General features: G+C 49.5%; 2 protein-coding genes across 3 annotated transcripts; both read right to left on the reverse strand.

Annotated features, from left to right (window-relative positions):
* Positions 1-4,203: 4,203 nt before the first annotated feature.
* On the reverse strand, positions 4,204-9,659 carry FSCN3 (fascin actin-bundling protein 3). Its single transcript, XM_014477543.2, has 6 exons — positions 9,516-9,659; positions 7,749-8,445; positions 7,297-7,415; positions 5,541-5,700; positions 4,737-4,907; positions 4,204-4,409 (listed from the first exon to the last, which is right to left on the reverse strand). The coding sequence occupies exons 1-6, from the start codon at positions 9,657-9,659 to the stop codon at positions 4,204-4,206; spliced, it is 1,497 nt and encodes a 498-aa protein (XP_014333029.1).
* Positions 9,660-11,762: 2,103 nt separating this feature from the next.
* Positions 11,763-14,782, reverse strand: ARF5 (ARF GTPase 5). 2 transcript variants are annotated; one of them, XM_070368773.1, is made up of 6 exons: positions 14,563-14,782; positions 13,951-14,031; positions 13,513-13,622; positions 12,924-13,038; positions 12,352-12,477; positions 11,763-12,248 (listed from the first exon to the last, which is right to left on the reverse strand). In XM_070368773.1, exons 1-5 carry the CDS (start codon positions 14,627-14,629, stop codon positions 12,386-12,388), a joined length of 465 nt encoding a protein of 154 aa, XP_070224874.1. In that variant the 5' UTR covers positions 14,630-14,782; the 3' UTR covers positions 11,763-12,248; positions 12,352-12,385. The 2 variants fall into 2 exon arrangements, with proteins under 2 accessions (XP_070224874.1, XP_070224873.1); XM_070368772.1 differs by having other exon boundaries at positions 12,967-13,038; positions 14,563-14,778.
* Between the last annotated feature and the right edge of the window lie 3,422 nt (positions 14,783-18,204).

The raw sequence follows: 18,204 nt of genomic DNA on the forward strand, positions 1-18,204 counted from the left end.
TCTCTTCTCAATAAACTTAAAAGCCAGGGCCTAGTTGTGGGATGATGCAGTAGGGCTCAGGCTTTGAAAGTGTTTGAGAAGTTGTCTGGATGCTGCTTTATATAATATTGAGTCAGCAATGAGCAAAGATTATTCCCTTTTCCACTCCCTTTCAATTCTGATTGCATCAAAGAGAAAATTTTCATTTTGGTTCTATTCTGTAGCCACTCTGTAACACTTGTTAATCTGTTTGTTTGTTTTTTTTTTTAACAGACGGAAAGGGAGCTTCAGGCTCTGAACCTTGGTCAAGGAAGGGAAATATGACTAAAATTTATGGCATCACTTTGGTTTCATTATATTCTTTTTTTTTTTGTCTTCAGTATATTCATTTTTATGGTCACTTTCTACTCATGGCTTCCCTGATAGCTCAGTTGGTAAAGAATCCACCTGCAATGCAGGAGACCCTGGTTTGATTCCTGGGTTGGGAAGATCCACTGGAGAAGGGATAGTCTACCCACTCCAGTATTCTTGGACTTTCCTTGTGGCTCAGCTGGTAAAGAATCTGCCTGCAATGTGGGAGACCTGGGTTCAATCCCTGGGTTGGGAAGATCCCCTGGAGAAGGGAAAGGCTACCCACTCCAGTATTCTGGCCTGGAGAATTCCACGGACTGTAAAGTCATGGGGTCACAAAGAGTTGGACACGACTGAGCAACTCTCACTTCATTTCTGCTCATGGCAAGTGATTCTGGTCTTCCATTTTATGATAGTGATTAAAATATCCCTTTCTAAATAAAGGTACTTAAGAGCCTATGTCAAGAAAGGCATTAATGGGGCAGATGGTATGCCACTAAGGGCCAATGTTATGAAGACAGTACAAGAAAGACACCCATTTTGGAAGCTCTGTTTTGATGGAAAGAGTCATGGGCATCAGGGTCTACTCTAATTGAAGAATTGCATCAGAGGTCTCTGCTGGTGCTACAGCTGCTAAGTCGCTTCCTTCATATCCGACTCTGTGCGACCCCATAGACGGCAGCCCACCAGGCTCCCCTGCCCCTGGGATTATCCAGGCAAGCACACTGGAGTGGGTTGCCATTTCCTTTTCCAATGCATGAAAGTGAAAAGCGAAAGTGAAATGCTCAGTCGTGTCCGACCCTTAGCGACCCCATGGACTGCAGCCTACCACGCTCCTCCATCCATGGGATTTTCCAGGCAAGAGTACTGGAGTGGGGTGCCATCGCCTTCTCCCAGTCGTAGGCAAATCACTTCAGCTCCCTGTAAACGGTGGGCAGTGATGGAGAAAATACCTGTTGCGTCCTACTGACTGGATCAAAAGGAAATGATAAGGTGGTATGGTCGGTAAGCTATGGAGGGACAGTGGGCTATATATGCATAGGCTGTCATTACAACTACCTTGTGCCTATAGGATTAATAATCCTTCCATTGTCGTAAGCCAAAAGGACATCTAGTCATATCTGGATTGTGAATCCTTCAGGGCGAGGCTTATTCCTCATGGGACCTCTGGGAAAAGTCTAGGGATTCTGGAGGGGACGGGGAGAATCAGTGGAAGAATAGGTTACCATTTGGTTTCCCCTCTTCTGGACACCACTTGAAGTGACCTGGAGTCTCAGTTGCCACCCACATTCACACCTCTACTCTCAAGTCAGATGCACACCAGGGTCTTGGGGGTGGCCGTTTGTGATGTATTGTTGCTCGAAACAGGTGTTTTGCTAAACTGGGTAGGAAAAGTTGTGTTACAGATATTCTTCTCATGGATCTTGACTCTGGGGTTCTTGTTTGGTTTAGTGTAGTAGTTTCTCCTGGAAGATTTAGATTTCCATAGGTGGCATCCTGTTGACCTGGGGAGGAAAGAGGAAATAGAAACCTTCAGTTGGTCACTTGCTAATTTCTAGCATTTAGGAAAAAACCTGGTGAGACCCAGTGGGAAGACAGAAGATAAAGTCATTTGTTCCTATCTTGAGGAAGTGCCACGGGGACGGAGAAGAGGTTAGTTTATAGGAAAGAGCAGTAGAAGTGATTTAGAAAAATCCAATGAATGGTGCAAAATACCATCAGAATTCACAGGGAGACTACAACCAACAGGTTAGACTTCCTAAGAATTCAAACTGACTTGAGGAAGACATCTGATGGCATGAGGGTGTGCAAGGTGCCAAGCTGTTTACTAAGCATTTCACTGTCATCAGCTCATGTAACATAATAATCCCACGAGAGTCACACTATATTCCATTTCACCTACAAGAAACAGACTTTGAGAGGTTCATTGGCCCAAGGTCAAACAACCAGTTTTGCTAATAAGCATCAAATTAGAACCCAGCTCTGAGTCCAGAAATGATCTCTTAACCTCTTTGATGAAATGTCTACTAGAATGTCAGGCCTGGAAAGAGAAATCTAGTGCAATCCAAATCCTTCATGGAATACATAAGGAAACGACTTAGTGGGATTTCCTTTTGTTTTCCCGTTTGCCACAATTAAAGGGTTTATGTAGAAAATCAACAGAAGATGAAGGAAAAGAGTGAATGAATATGGGGATCTCTATCTAGAGGCATACAGTCACTGACCCCTCATATCACCCTATGAAACAGACATTATTTCCATTTTACAGATAAGGAAACCAAGGTCTAGAAATGTTGGAGCAATTTCCTTGGGGTTACAAAGCTAGTAAGGACCATGCCTTGCTAGTTTTGGTTCCAGGTCTATATAATATCAAAACTGAATCTCTTTCTACAACATCTTCCTGACTTCCTAAGCCAGGAAAGAGAGGATGATTGTGAAGGGGCAGGGCTAAGAGGAATGAGGTACCCTGAAGAGTTATGAACAGGGAAAGATGGAATGGAGGCATCAGCTTAGAAAAGTAGACTTACAGTGGAGAGGAGATCAGGTAGGGATGGGCCTGGTGGCTGGGGAGCCCTTGTTGCACTGCAGGCTCTTGGTGGAAAGCCTGCCAGACAATTGTGCCAGTAATTATGGTAATTACTAAGGAGCAAGCTAGGACCAACCTAGACAGCATATTAAAAAGCAGAGACATTACTTTGCCAACAAAGGTCCGTCTAGTCAAGGCTATGGCTTTTCCTGTGGTCATGTACAGATGTGAGAGTTGGACTGTGAAGAAAGCTGAGCACCAAAGAATTGATGCTTTTGAACTATGATGTTGGAGAAGACTCTTGAGAGGCCCTTGGACTGCAAGGAGATCCAACCAGTCCATCCTAAAGGAGATCAGTCCTGGGTGTTCATTGGAAGGATTCATGCTGAAGCTGAAACTCCAATACTTTGGCAGCCTCATGCGAAGAGCTGACTCATTGGAAGAGACCCTGATGCTGGGAGGGATTGGGGGCAGGAGGAGAAGGGAATGACAGAGGATGAGATGGCTGGATGGCATCACTGACTCGATGGACATGAGTTTCGGTAAACTCCGGGAGTTGGTGATGGACAGGGAAGCCTGGCGTGCTGTGGTCCATGGGGTCGCAAAGAGTCGGACACGACTGAGCGACTGAACTGAAGCACTCAAGAGGCTCTGCCAAGGAAATACTGGAGTTTTCAGGGTTTGGTGAAGGGAACACAAGGGAGGAAGCAGAGATGGCGCTGAGTCTTGAGCCTGAGTGTTTGAGAGGATGGTGGTGCCCTCTATGGCCATGGGGAAGGCAGGAAGGATCACCTTTGAAGGGGAGGGTGAGGAGGCTCATTTGGAGGAGATGGCAGGATGAAGTCAAGTCAACTGTCAGTCAGAAAGTTGGAAAGAGATGAGGTTAGACTTCAGGAGAAGGATGAGGCTGCAGATAAATCTGGGTGCCATTAGTACCCCCAAGGATCTGAGGTGTAGGGGTAGAACGTACCTAGGATGGAAAGGATACCCTTCAAAGTTACCAGTCTTCCCTACAAAGGGGGAAAAACTCTGCCTGTTAATGAAGAGAGACAGATATACAAGTACCCCCTCATCCTGTCCCCTGAAGTCTGACTTGCAAGCACAAGAGTCAGTGTGATGTGATAGTGAGAAGCCTAGATCTGACTCCTCCTCTCTCCAGCAAGTCTAGGTCTAGAAGCCCCATGAGAAAAGGCACGGATTTGGAATAAAGGTTGGGAGTGGATCCAGCCATGGGACAGATGCCAGCCTGGGGTGCATATTGGTCTTGCTCTCACATGCCTCCGCACCCTCCTCCCTTCTTCTGCTGCTCCTCATCAGCTTCTGCTCCCAGACCCCTGGGTCCTTACCTAAAATTCCCAAATACACTCTTTGGTAATGTCTTCGCTGTCTGCCAACAGGGTACCACTTCGGTCGGATCGCATGTAAAAGCCATTGGGTGCCAGCACCGTGAGCAAGTTGCTGCCCTGAAGCTCGATACAGAAGTTGAGGGCGAACTTTCCCCAAGGCCGAAAGGTGCCGAAGGATGTTATTGACCAGAAGGATCCACCCTGTGCTGGGGAGGGAAGAGCTCAGATTGGTGGGCCATTCTGGAGTTGGGGGGTCTCTCTCAGTACAGCCTCTGAGGGGGCTCCCAGGAGGCCCACCACCCCTCCCGGACTGCCCTACCCTGCCTGTCTTGGCAGGTCCCTCTCTGGGAACATAGGAGGGCAGGTTTCTGTTCTGTCCACCCACTCCAGGAGACTTGCAGTGTAAGAGCAAACAAAAACTCTGTTTTTTCTCCTATGAAAAGTGGGCCCTGAGTGGCAGTCCCTGAAGTCTTAGTTGAGGCTAAGGCTGGGCTAGATCATGAAGCCAGGGGTGAGGAAGTAGAGCTACTCACCTTGGAAGTGGTAGATGCCCTGGCGGCAGGGCAGCAGGTGAATGCAATCTGGCTGATCCATATTGCACTGCAGGAGGTCGTGTTCTGATGAGGTACCCACATACCCATACCGACCCCGCAAGGCGAGGAAGGGGCGGTTGGCTAATCGAATCCCAAATTCCTCATTTGGGCCTGAAAGAAGCAGGAAGAAGTTATTTGGATGGGCTGTCTCTAGATGCTTTCCCAGATGGAAGCAGGGAGACGGGCCCTGATGGCAAAAGGGTATCATCAATATCCTAATATTTAGTGAACAGTTATCATGTGCCAGGGCTCACGCTAGGTGCTGGTGAAATGTTTATGAAAGCACTCATTACAGCATGGAGGCCAAGACATTTTAATATTCTTCTTTCCTTTGAGATGAGTGAATTATTGAATCTTCATGGAAACCTCTGAGGCAGACAGGTTGGCTATCACCTCCACTGATGATAGAGACAATGAAACTGAACCTCAGATAAGGGGGTTACCCAAGTGATGATGAAAAGTCAGTGACTCAGCAGGCTGTTGTTCAGTTGCTAAGTGGATCTGACTCTGCGACCCCATGGACTGCAGCACACCAGGTTCCCCTGTCCTTCACTATCTCCCAGAGTTTGCTCAAATTCATGTCCTTTGAGTTGGTGATACAGCAGGTGATACAGACCTGAATCTTCTGCCCCCAACCGTGGTGGTCTTTCTACCATAACCATAACTTTCTACCATAGCTTCTGCCAAGCTCCCTCTGAAAGCAACTCTGACTTGGACTAACCTGGCAGGGGCTGCTTTGCCTACCTGGAACGGTGGCACTGGCCATCAGCAGGCCATTGGCTGCGATGCCCAGGAAGCGTCCATTGGGAGACTGCAGGAGGATCCTGCCACAATTCCAGTGCATACGAAAGAAGGTTTCACACTCCACTGGGTGCCCATCAGCCATCACTGCCCTATGGCGTCTCTGAGGAGAATATGGAACAGAGAAGGGAAGCAAGGACTCAGACTCTCAACTTTTTTCTTGTAAGTTTTATTCTTAGACTCTCCTTCCCATATTCCACCCTCTAGCTCTCTCTCTCTTTTTTTTTTTAATTCTCTCAGGGTATGCTTATGCCTTCAGATGCTTTTTGGAAAACATGTTGTGAGCTCAGCTCTCCCACTTCTCCAGTCTGTGCTGTGTCCATATGGAGAGAAATGAACTTTGGCCTAGACTCCAAAATCATTTCAAAGTGGATCATAGACATAAAAGTGAAAGTCAACCTATAAAACATCTAGAAGAAAACACAGGAGAAATTCTTTGTGACTTTGAGGTAAGCAGTGATTTCCTGGGGCCAAAAAAAAAAAAAAGGCACTAACCACTTATAAAATGGAGAAATTGGACTTCATCAAAATTAAAAATTGGTGCTCGAAACACACTATTAATCAAATGAAAAGGTCAGTCATAGACTGTGAGAAAACGTTTGCAATGCATAAATCTGACAAAGGACTTTATTTTAGAACACACCAAAACTCTGACAACTCAATAAAAAGACAAGCAACACAATAACAAACAGGCAAAAGATCAGACACCCATCAGAGAAGATCTACAAAGGACCAATAGGCACATGAAAAGATGCTCAAATTTATTAATTATAAGGGAAATCCAAATTAAAGCCACAATAAAATAGGCATTACACATTTAATTTTAGAGTGGCTGAAGTTAAAAAGACAGGTAAGACCTAGTGTTAGTGAGATGGAGCAATTAGAACTCTCACACATTACTGGTGAGAACGTAAAGCAGTACAATGACTTTAGAAAACTGCTTGAAATTTTCTTGAGAAGTTAAATACACATTTATCACATGACCCAATAATTCCACTCCTACCTATTTGCCTAAGATAACTGAAAAGCACAGGCCCACAAAAAGGCTTGTACATGAGTGTCCATAGTAACTTTGTTTACAATGGCCCAAACTAGAAATAAGTCAAGTATTCATCAATAAGTGAAGGTATAAGTGAATTACATTTGTGTTTGTGATTAGTGTTATGGAATACAATCCATCAATAAAAAGGAACAAACTACTGATACATGTGACATCATGGACAAATTTCAAAAACATTATCCTGAGTGAAAGAAGCATATATGCTGCGATACTGTATGATTCCATTTATATGAAACTCAAGAGCAAGCACATCTAATCTATAGTGACAGAATGCATATTGGTGGTAGTGGGAAGGGCCACAGGGGAATTTCTGTGATGACAGAAATATTTTCTAACTTGTGACATGGTTGCAGCATGATTGTATATATTTGTCAAAACTTATTGAATCGTACACTTAAAATGTGAGCATTTTATTGTGTGTAAGTCATGCCTCAATAAAGTGTTTTTAAATTTTCTTTTTTTAAAAGAGGCCTGTTTGGATGAAAGTGTGCCCACTGGATGAAAATAAGAGTTTATTGACAAGGACCTCCATACTTCATCTCATCATCAGATCATTTGTCCTGAAGAAGGAAAAAGCGAGTCCATAGAGGGAGATTTCAGGGCTTAAGGGTTCTCTTGTCCAGAAAGTCAAGGTCTCACCTGGGCTAGGTAGCAGCCATTGGCTGAACGAAGCTGCAAGGTGGGGGTCTCGTTGTCACATTCAAACTGGAACAACGACATTGGGCTTATGTGCTCAGAGGCAGCACACACCTCCACGTCTACAGAGGAAGAAGATGTCAAAAGAAGCCTGAGTCTGGCCCCAGTCTCAGTCTCAGCCCCTCCTCCACACTGGATAACTGGCATTCCCTCTGCTTTCCCTCCTCAGCCTTTCTCATCTTGGCCCATAGTAGCCTGGAGAAGACTCGGGCCACTTTTCTTGCAAGTCTGTGACCCTACTTTATAGCCCATCTCCATGGCATCAGAGATCCTCTGGGGACCTCAGGATCTTCCTTAATCACCAGGTTCAAAAATCCTCTCTGATCCCAAACAAATTTTCCTCTTTTAAGCAACCAGCCCTCCCTCCCCCTGTGGCTGTTAGACCCAGCACTTGCCGTAGATGACGGAGAGGAACTTCCGAGCCTTGGACGTGAGGCTAACCCATGTTGGGCAGCGCTGTAGGATGAACCACTCCTCGCCTCCATGGGGATTGGAGCCCAGGCTCAGGAGCAGGCGTGTGCCCTGTGGATACAGCATGCCTCCCTCCCCATCGCTCAGCGCCACAAGCCCTCCAGGACGCACTTGCATGTGAAAAGCTGTCTGCGTTGAGGGTTGGGAGACCAGCCGGTCTAAGTGGGACAAGAAGGTGTGTGCAGAGGTCTCCAGGTGGTAGCATCCATCTTGGAAGTGCAACAGGAAGCCGCATTCCTCCAGACAGGGAATTGGTGCATCTACCCAGACTCGGCCCATGGTAGGGTCAGCCCGGGCATAGCAGTGGTTGAGGGGGCTGAAGAGGATCACGTGGACATGCAGGGCTGGCCGGGGGGTCCACATGTGGTAAGCTGAGAGGACCCGGGAGGTACAGAAAACATCCTCGCCATCAGATTCCAGGTAGCGACCACTGATGATGCACTGGAGGGTCCATTGGCCATTGCGGTGGAAACGGATGAGGAAGCACCCATGATGGCTTGTCCTTGGCCGCCCGTAGCACAGAGAACCATCTGCCTCGCACAGAAGGTAGAGACCCTGCAAGCTTCTTAGTCGTACCACAGCCTGTGTTTCATGCTCATTGCTCACTAGGATCTCCCAGGTCTGGAGGCATCGGGAGGGAGAAGAGGGAAATTAGTCCTGCAAAAAGGCTAGACTGAGGAGCCCTCTATCCATCACCCCTGGCATCGCTCCAGGACCTTCACTGAGATCAACTACATTCCCTCTACATAGGCCTCCTAACTGTCCTCTCTTCTACTCTCATGTTCAGCGGTAATCAAAGGATCTCAGGGTACTTCCACCACTGGAGCCAAAGGGCTTCTCAAGATCCCAAGAGACACTGTAGGTAACCACCTCCTCCAGGTAATGGAAGGTAAAACTCCTTCTCTCTTCCTTGATCACTTCCTTAAATACCTAATTTTCCAATAAAAGCTTTGGGTTAAGTCTTTCTTCTCTCTTTTCTCACTATTTCCTCTGGACAGCACAATCAGCCAACACATCCACCCACCAGAACCACTTTTCCAACACGGCAGGAGAAAAGCAAGACTTCTGACAGGCAGGCCATGGGGTCCGGGGATAAGGATGGGAGCACAGACAGTCGAGATGCAATTGTCTGTTTCAGCTGTGATCAGCTTTGTTACAAGCAAGAGGAACGTGTTACTGCCTCTCTCTCTAGCACCATCCCAGAGGTGCCTACAGCACTCTGTAAAATAAAGACCAACTCTCCAATGGCTTCTAGAGTACCCCATTCTCAAATTACAGCCAAGATGTAGAACTTGCAGTAACTCCACTGGTCCAACCTCCCCGGACACCTGCAATCCTGCCTTCTAGCTTGGGCTCTCCTCCTCTCCTTTTGGTGATAACACAACCCTTCTGTGCTGGGATAGAGGATGGGGAGCAGCCAGAGCAAGACAAGGTTAGCAAAGCCAGGGCTGAGGCTTCACCATGTGGGACAGGTTTAGAGACAGGGAGATGACGCAATGGAGGCCTGTGAGCAAAAGCCTGGCTTGCCTTCTCAATGGCAGAGCCTAGAAAAGTGAGTAGGTTGAAAACATATCCACACGCGCACACACAGACAGACACACAGAGACACACACACACACACATACACACACACACACTCATACAGCGTGGCTACCAGGAAAAAGGGTTCCAGTGCAGGTTTGCTCTGTTACCTGTCTCCGGCCCAAGCCTTTTGCCGTAGCTGTCACCGTATTCTTATATGGTTCATAAGTGAGGTAGGATCCTGCCCAGCTGATGAGCCCAACCCTTAGGTCCTCGGCCCTGGGTTGTCTTGGCGTCCACTCCACCTCCTCCATGGGGCCAGCCCCACAGGTGATGACTCAGTCCGGCCCAGCCTTCCCCCCAGTGGTGAGGTTCCACAGGCCATAGGGCCTGGAATCAGGCCCTTAGTACCCACCGGAAGATGTTTCCAGAGTAAACTTCCAGGCAGAGGCTGGACCAGGGCCCAGCGCCTCTGTGACCCGGGAGCATTGTGACTGTGGGGGCTGTGCCTTGTCCCACCATAGAGGGGAAAGGGCACTGCCCAGCAGCATCAATCCAGAGGAAGTGGGTCCAGAGCCTCTGGCACTCGCCTCCCCACATCCCTCCAGGCATCAAGGTAGCTCAGTCTGAGAATCAGAACTCAGCCTGGGCCAGCGACCACGTGTGATTTCAGGCAAGTCTCTCCCCTCTTCACTTGTGTGCCTCATTTTAATCACAGGGTAGAAATCAACCTCTTTCCTTTCTAGGAAGTGGATTCCTGGCTCCCTTGGGGCGCAAGTGTTTTTAGAATTCAAGATATCCAAGAAAGATCTATTAACTTTTACGGCTCTTGGGTGGATGAGGCCGAATGGTCTCAGGAGATACTTTTCAGTGAGTGTAAGGAAACCCTAGATACTCATCAAGGGTCAGATTACTCATGCTTATCAGAAAGGGCTGGCTTGGGGGCAGGGTACGGAGAATGGCCCAGGGCACCCTCCTCAGTCCCCAAGGGTGTTGCTGCTGGCAGCCAGCCAGGTCACCCCTAAAGATACCAGCCCCTCCCTCACCAGTCTCCACTGGCCAAGAGCCTCCAGAACCCACTGCCTCCAAAGCTCATGGAGAAAACCAGTCTAGCCCCTGGAGAAACCAGCAACATGAAATAAGGGAGAAAGGTCAAAAGAAACAGTGGTGGTGATGGTGGGTTTGTCGAGCTTTGCTGGAATGCAAAGGGAAAAAGGCAGAGTGAACCACACTTGGAGAATACTCTACACACTTGATCCTATACCCATATCTTCCTGTTCCCTGTAGGTGGAGTCTCCCCAGGTAGAAAGAGCGCAGTGGTGCACAGTAAGGGACTATAATCCCCATGCCCTGTGTGCATGCTAAGTCACTTTAGTCCTGACTGACTCTTTGCGACCCTATGGACTATAGCCCACCAGGCTCCTCTGTCCATGGGGATTCTCCAGGCAAGAATACTGGAGTGGGTTGCTAAGCCCTCCTTGAGGGGATCTTCCCAACCCAGGGATGGAATCCATATCTTTTACATCTCCTGCACTGGCAGGTGGGTTCTTTACCACTAGCGCCACCTGGGAAGCCCTCCCCAGACCCTGCCTGCATTTAGTCACTCGATCCTGACCCAGGGATAGACCCAGGCCTCCTGCATTGCAGGTGGATTCTTTACCATCTGAGCCACCAGGGAAGTCCTACCAAGGTTTTATAAAATAAGGCCAATAGACACTGAGTGACAGAATCACCTGGTTAGTTTTAGAGATGCAGATTCTTGGGTCTCAGACCAGTCCTGAAGAATCATTTTCAGAAGTGTGCCTCAGGGCCCTTATTCTTAATATTCCTCCTACCTCAAGTTTCAGTGTGCATAGTCATTAAGAACCACTGCTCTAAGTAGCTGGGAGGTGGATGGGAAATGGGAGTCAGGTGGTTTACGAACCCATGAAGGTAGAGCCTGTTACCCACAGCAAAGGCCCCTTGGAATTGGTGAAGGAATGGAATTTCCTCCACTGGAGGCCCTAAATACTTCTAGTCTTGAGAGTAAGGAGGGAGAAGCTGAGCTATATGAGGGTAAGGTTGAGTGTGTGTGCTTGGGGTAAGGGGTTGGCTTGGCAGCCTTAGCCGCTTTGCTATTGTCGTTTAGTCTCTCAGTCGTGTTCAACTCTTGAGACCCCATGGCCTGCAGCCCGCCAGACTCCTCTGTCCATGGGATTTCACAGGCAAGAAAACTGGAGTGGGTTGCCATGTCCTCCCTCCAGGGGATCTTCCCGATCCAGGGATTGAACCTGTGTCTCCTGCATTGGCAGGTGGATTCTTTAGCACTGAGCCACCAGGGAAGCCCTAGCAGCTTTGAGCCCTGCCTCCGCGACGACCATATTATCTTTGCAGCCAGTAACCCAGCCCCCCACTTGTAGTCTACAAACAACACGGAGTACAAACCACAGCAAATTTATTACTCAATATCCAGTGCCACATCATAGCACCACCCGGAGCCCTCACCTCCCCTCCCCACCTGGCCCAAAGGGTACACCCGAAATGGAAGAAAAAAAACTAAACCCAGATCCCTGCTCCTCTTCTGGAAGAAGGGGCCTTGGCCCTGGAAACCCCTTTCCACAGGTCCCAGCGGGCAGGAGATCAGATCCCTCCATGCCCAGAGAGCGAGGCTCCAGGCTCCCAAGAGAGAGAGAACATGCAGGCAGGAGCAGTGGCCTGTGTCTGCGGGGGAGGAGGAGCTGGGAGGGAAGGGCACTGCCTGAGGAGTCCGGGAGTCTGGTCCTCCCGGGATGATGCACGCGGGAGCTTCTGGGCAGCAGGGGCCGGCCCCTGGTTGGCTAGCGCTTTGACAGCTCGTGGGACAGCCAGTCCAGCCCGTCGTACAAGCCTGTGCCCTGGGTGGCACAGGTGGCCTGGACATACCACTGTGGGGAGGGGGAAAGAAAGAGATCAGCAGCAGGGAAAAAAAAGGAGATGCCTTTGTTTCCTGCCAGGCCTGGGGTTTCCTGGGGCCAAGCGGGCCCTCACCGTGCGGCTTCGCAAGTGCTGTAGCCCCAGCTTGTCAGTCAGCTCGCTCACAGGCATGGCGTTGGGCATGTCCTGCTTGTTGGCAAACACCAGCAGCACCGCATCCCGCAGTTCGTCCTCCTGCAGCTGGGGGAGGTGAAGGAGGTGGGTGGGACGCAGCTGTGCAGGGAGCCCCCTCCCACCTTCTACCTTCTAGCATATTTGTGGGAAAAACAGAATACTGTGTCATCTACTGAACACAAGACAGAGAGTTACCAACTGCTTAAGGCCATGTTGGCCTTAAGTCCTGCAAGGGTCTTTTTCTAATTAGACTACCTGCCCTAGTCAAGATGACATTTCCAAATGGCAAAACAAGAATGTAAGAGGATGTTTCCCTCCACCTGGTATAACTCCCCCCTCCCCACTTAACTTCTCAGACTCAGCTGTGAAGACAGGAGAGAAAATTCAAGGGAAAAGTCAGTCTTATACTTTCTACCTGACGGCGATTCAAAACAGGGTGAGTTACTTCTAGTGACTGTGCCCACAAAGAGAGAGGTACGTTCGCGGCCCTTGAGGCACCTTCTGACTCTCACATTGGCACAAAGACTTCTCTTCCCCAGCGCTCTGGGTGCTCACCATCTTCTGGAGTTCGTCAGCAGATTCTTGGACCCGCTCTCGATCATTACTGTCCACCACAAAGATGAGGCCCTGGGTGCAAAGGAAGACAGGGAGGAGGAGCTATCTCCCAAGTCTGGGACACACACAGCCTCCTCTGGACCTTTTGCTTTTCAGCTGTCTTTATTTGTGTCTAAAGCCTGCTCATCTAGTAAGCCTGCTCATTCCATAACGATCTGCAGATACCCTAGCACAAACTGGAGCCATCCTACAACGGATGCAGCCTTTGCCCTCAGGCAAGCGGTCTAGCAAAAAGAAATGCAAGGCAACAGGGAAAGACATGTGATGAGACCTAAATCAGGCAGCTTGGATTCAGAACTCTGCTTCTAAGGAGAAGCGGAAGGTGGCTGGCTAAGTCTCAGAAGTATAAGGGCAATCTGAAGGATGAGGAGAGGCTCGCCTACAAATGAGGATGAGAGGCTGTAAGGGTTTTTTCCTGGCTCAGGGCCAACACCTCAGCCTTCCTAACCCTAACACCTCTTCCCCTGGGGGTGGGGTAGCCCCAACCTGAGTGTTCTGGAAGTAGTGCCGCCACAGAGGCCGAATCTTGTCCTGGCCTCCCACGTCCCAGACTGTGAAACAGATGTTCTTGTATTCCACTGTTTCCACATTGAAGCCTGCAGATAATTGTACAACATATGAGGCAAAAGTCCTGAAAGGAAGGAACTCATTAACACTAAGTGGATTCAGGAGGGACACAAAACCACAAGGCAACGATTGAGGCCCTAGGGAAAAGAACCCCAAGAGGCCCGAGAGAGTCCACAGGCCGGGCGGCGCTAGGTCTCATCCATCCCGTTAGAGATACCCTGACCCACTTCTCAGGTAGCAGGATTCGATGTCAGGATCAGTTCCCCGCAGATAAAGGCCTGGGGCAGAATACGCAGCAGATCCTCGGAAGGGACGCCGCCGCGCTCCCGCTCCTCCCGGCCTCGCCTCTGAACTCACCTATGGTGGGAATGGTGGTGACTATCTCCCCCAACTTCAGTTTGTATAGGATTGTGGTCTTTCCAGCCGCATCCAAGCCAACTGCAACGGAGAGGGGCACAGGGATGGAGATGAGAGCGAGGGAGCCCCCTAGAGCCCAGGGAAGGGGAGAGGCCAAGACAACCGATGCTGACGGGGGCGGAGAGCCCGGGCGCCTCCAGGTGCGCGGTGTTATCTACCTTCGGGGCCTTGAGGGCAGTCGGGGTGGGGAGCGCCAACTCCTGCCCCCAGAGTGGGCGAGGGGCGGCGGAGGACTGAGGGGAAAGAGGTGCAAGAGAAACGCCGAGCGCACCTTTTAAAAGTCGTCTTCAAGGGCGGGGAATCCTCCCTTCTAACCAGCCGGGCTGGGGCGCAGGGAGCTTCACCCCACCCAGGCCCGCAGCTCCGGGTGTCAGGCCCCGGGGGCGGTGCTGCAGACCACGATCCACCCGAGAGTAGTGCCCCCCGGGGGGTTAGGACGTGGGTGACTCGGGGTCGGCGACACGGGTGAGCGGGGGCTGGAGGGACGCGGGGGCGACAGGGCTGCGCAGGGGCCGGCGCTCGCATCCGGGCCGCGAGCTTGGTCTGCCTCACCCATAAGGATCCGCATCTGCTTCTTCCCGAAGATCCGCGAAAAGAGCGCGGACACGGTGAGGCCCATGGCGGGGCCGGGGGAGGGGGCGCGGGCACCGACGCGGGGTGCGGGCTGGAACCGGCCGGCCGCTGGGGGATGGGGCGCAGCAGCAGCAGCAGCAGCAGCAGCAGCAGGAGGAGGTACCGCCGCCGCCTCCGCGCGTCTCGGCCCGCCCTACGTCACCTCGGGCCGGCCCCCGCTCTGGCCCCGCCCCCCAGCCATCAGCCCCGCCCCTCCGCCCCTCCTCCGCCCCGCCTCCAGGCCCTGGCTCCGGAAGACTGAAGCTGAGCGAGTCTTCACCACGTCTACGGTTAGCGCGCCAGTTTCAAAGATGGAAAGGACCTGGGTCTCCCCAGGCTTCTAGCACGCCAGTCAGGTCCTTGGAACTGAACCAGCAACCCGAGCGAAGCCGAGAAAAGCCTACGACGCTCCGTAACGGCCCTCCACCCCATCTTCAGTGGCCGGTCGCCGGGCTTTGGTTTGTTTCGTCCAACACACACTGGGCTCCGGTTTAGCTCTTGGTAACCAGCAGTCTTGACTGTGTGCATCACCTCCCCCCCCCCGGGGGAGGGGGACGGAAATTCCGTGCAAATGTCTTCCTCTTTCCTTTTGTCCTCTCAGCTTCCAGCGAGGGACTTGGAACGTAGCAGGTAGTTCAGTGACCGTAGACTCTCGAGAGGAGTACGCCAAAGGTGGAGGAAGAGATGCTTCATGGTTCCTTAATACTCTAGTTTCAGAGATCCGCAATCAGCAGAACCATTGAAGATCCCCAGTTTTGGTCAGCGTAGACCCTACTGTATACTGCAGAACTCCACCTTCTCCTAGAAGGCCCTGGCGATAACGCCTTTCAGGTCGCGCCGGGCGGCCTTTCTGAAGTTCCTTCCTCACTCTACCACAGACCTGGGGACCAGGATTTTTGATGCACAGCTCTCCTGTGAGGAGGCTCTCGCCAAAGAGCTTCACCAGTTATTTCCCCAATGATCTTAGCATCAAAGGGGGAAATTTCAAGATGGGAATTAATTTTAACTTCTCTTATGACAGAGACTGGGTCAATGCCGCACCCAATACATTAAAACAAATGCTGGCTTGGTTGAATGGACTAACTGGTGGCTCAGTGGAGCAAGGACAGGCGTTTTGCCTATTCTGGATTCTCAGCGGGCTTCGAGGATCAATTGTGCAGTGGACACGGTGAGGTGAGCTGGGAATCAGAGAACGTTTGTTCCTTCCTTCCTTCCCGCATTAAATAAATATCTACTGAGTACCCATTAGGTGCCATTGTTCCAGGCCTCATTTCAAATACCAGTTCTGCCCCCCCCCCTTTTTTAGGGCTTGATTTCAACAATAAAACCTATCATTTTCTCATCTACAAAAGGAGACTGATATCTGTCCTAATTGTCTCATGAGGTTATGGTGAAGATTAAAATGATATTAAAATGATAATGTATCTGAATGTTTTGTATGATACAACTGGATGTTATCTGGGCTACCAAGAAACTGGGTTTCAAAAGACTTCTAGTGTCTGACCATCACTGTAAAGAAAACAGATTTTGGGCGTCAAGTATCAGTGAATACGTGACTCCTATTCCTCAAAGGCTTACATTCCTAAGAAGGCTTTTACAAGATTGAAGAGCACATTTAAAAGAGTTCGAATATAATAACACAACTAGTGCTGATCAAGTTATCTTTAGCTCTTTCAATTAGCCTTTTTTTCCTCTGTCCTAACGTCTTTATATTTTGAACTTTTAATTTTGTGTTGGGTTATAGCCGTTTAACGGTGTTGTGATAGTTTCTGGTGAACAGTGAAGGGACTCAGACATACATATACACAGAACCATTCTCCCCGAAACCCCTCTCCCATACAGGCTGCCACATAATGTTGAACGGAGTTCCATGTGCTATACAGTAGGTCCTTGTTGGTTATCCATTTTAAATACAGGGACTTTCCCAGGTGGCTTACTAGTAAAGAATGCCTGCCAAGCAGGAGACTGAGTTCAACCCCTGAGTCAGGAAGATCCTCTCGAGAAGGAAATAGCAACCCACTCCAGGATTCTTGTCTGGGAAATCCCCTGGACAGAGGAAACCGGTGGGCTACCAGGTTGCAAAGAGTCAGTCACAACTCAGTGACTAAACAGCAGCAGCAGCAGCAGCCGTGTGTACATGTCCATCCCGAACTCCCTAACTAGCCCTACCCCTCTGGGCAACTTTAAGTTCCTTCTCTAAGTCTGTGAGTCGTTTTCCATTTTGTAAGGAAGTTCATTTGTATCATTTCTTTTTAGATTCCACATATAAGGGATGCCATACGATATTTCTCCGTCTCTTCACTTAGTATGACACTCTCTCCATGTTGCTGCAAATGGCATTATTTCATTCTTTTTAATTAGCCTCTTTACAGCCCTATTATCGTTGCTCTATTTCACTATCATCTGATCCCCATGACTGAAAATGGTCTTCTGCACTTTGGTATCTCCACCTTGTCATACAAGACTTGATGCCACTCTTGTGATAGAAATCCTTTAGTGTCTTATAACCAAAGGTAAAATCCAAATAATTTAATTTGGGTGCTCATCTATTGTGTCAGCAGTATCTATTGCCACCTCCTTTGCATACCCTAAGCTACTGCCTTGAAATGATTCTCAATGCTTCCCAGGTGAGACAAACTCTCTGATGCTCCAGAGTCCTTGCAAGTTTTCCCTCTGCCTAGAATGTTGTTCCCCTCATTTCCAGTTAGATGGACAATCAGTACTTACCCTTCAAATTCCAATGCATTTCCCCTGAGAGCCTGTGCTATCTCCCTTAGACAGGGCTCCCTCCTCTTAACTTCTGTATCACTTTGAATATACTTGTGTTTGCATGGCTGCTGCTTCTCTAGATGTGGGCTCCTTGAGGGTAGGAACTTGTCCCTTCCTGGTTATCACCTGGCATAGCACTTGGTATGTTGAGAATCAGACTGATCTACATGGGATTCAAAACCCAAGGCTGTGTGACCTTGGTGTATTACTTCTCTGTGCCTCATGTTGCACTATCTGTAAAATAGTGCTAATGATGCTCAGCAGAATAATTATAAAGACTAAATAGCAAAACTCCTGTGAAGCTTCTGAAATATAAGTGGCACTTAGAATGGACATGATGCCTATATATATTTATTTTTATATATTTGTTAAATGAACCCAGCAGAACTCAGGAAAGATGTAATAATGATTATATTATACACCGTCTAGATGTCAAATATTGTCCTAGAAAGGGTTGTCATCTTTGTGGTCTAAATGGTAGTCTTAACTGTTGCTCTTTAAGGACAACGGTACTGAGCACCCAAACAGCGGGGCCCCGTCGTTCACCCGAGTCTTTGGTAAGGACTCATTGCGATGTCGCCCCCGTCCCTCGCTGATCTTAGCGCTAGAGCAAGATCCGGCGCCTTCACCAAACCAACATGACTCCGGTGTACTCGACTCTGCTTGCTCTGCTGTGGTGGAATGCAACCAACGCTCGGCTGGAGAGTGACCAGTTCTCAGCCCTGCTGGGTTCTCTTCCCACCGGCCCCTGAGGTAGCCCGCCCTGGGGGCGGGGCCCCATACGTCGCGCTCTCGTCACTTCCAGCAGACCCG

This window comes from Bos mutus, chromosome 4, assembly GCF_027580195.1.
Source record: "Bos mutus isolate GX-2022 chromosome 4, NWIPB_WYAK_1.1, whole genome shotgun sequence".
Classification (NCBI taxonomy): Eukaryota; Metazoa; Chordata; class Mammalia; order Artiodactyla; family Bovidae; genus Bos; species Bos mutus.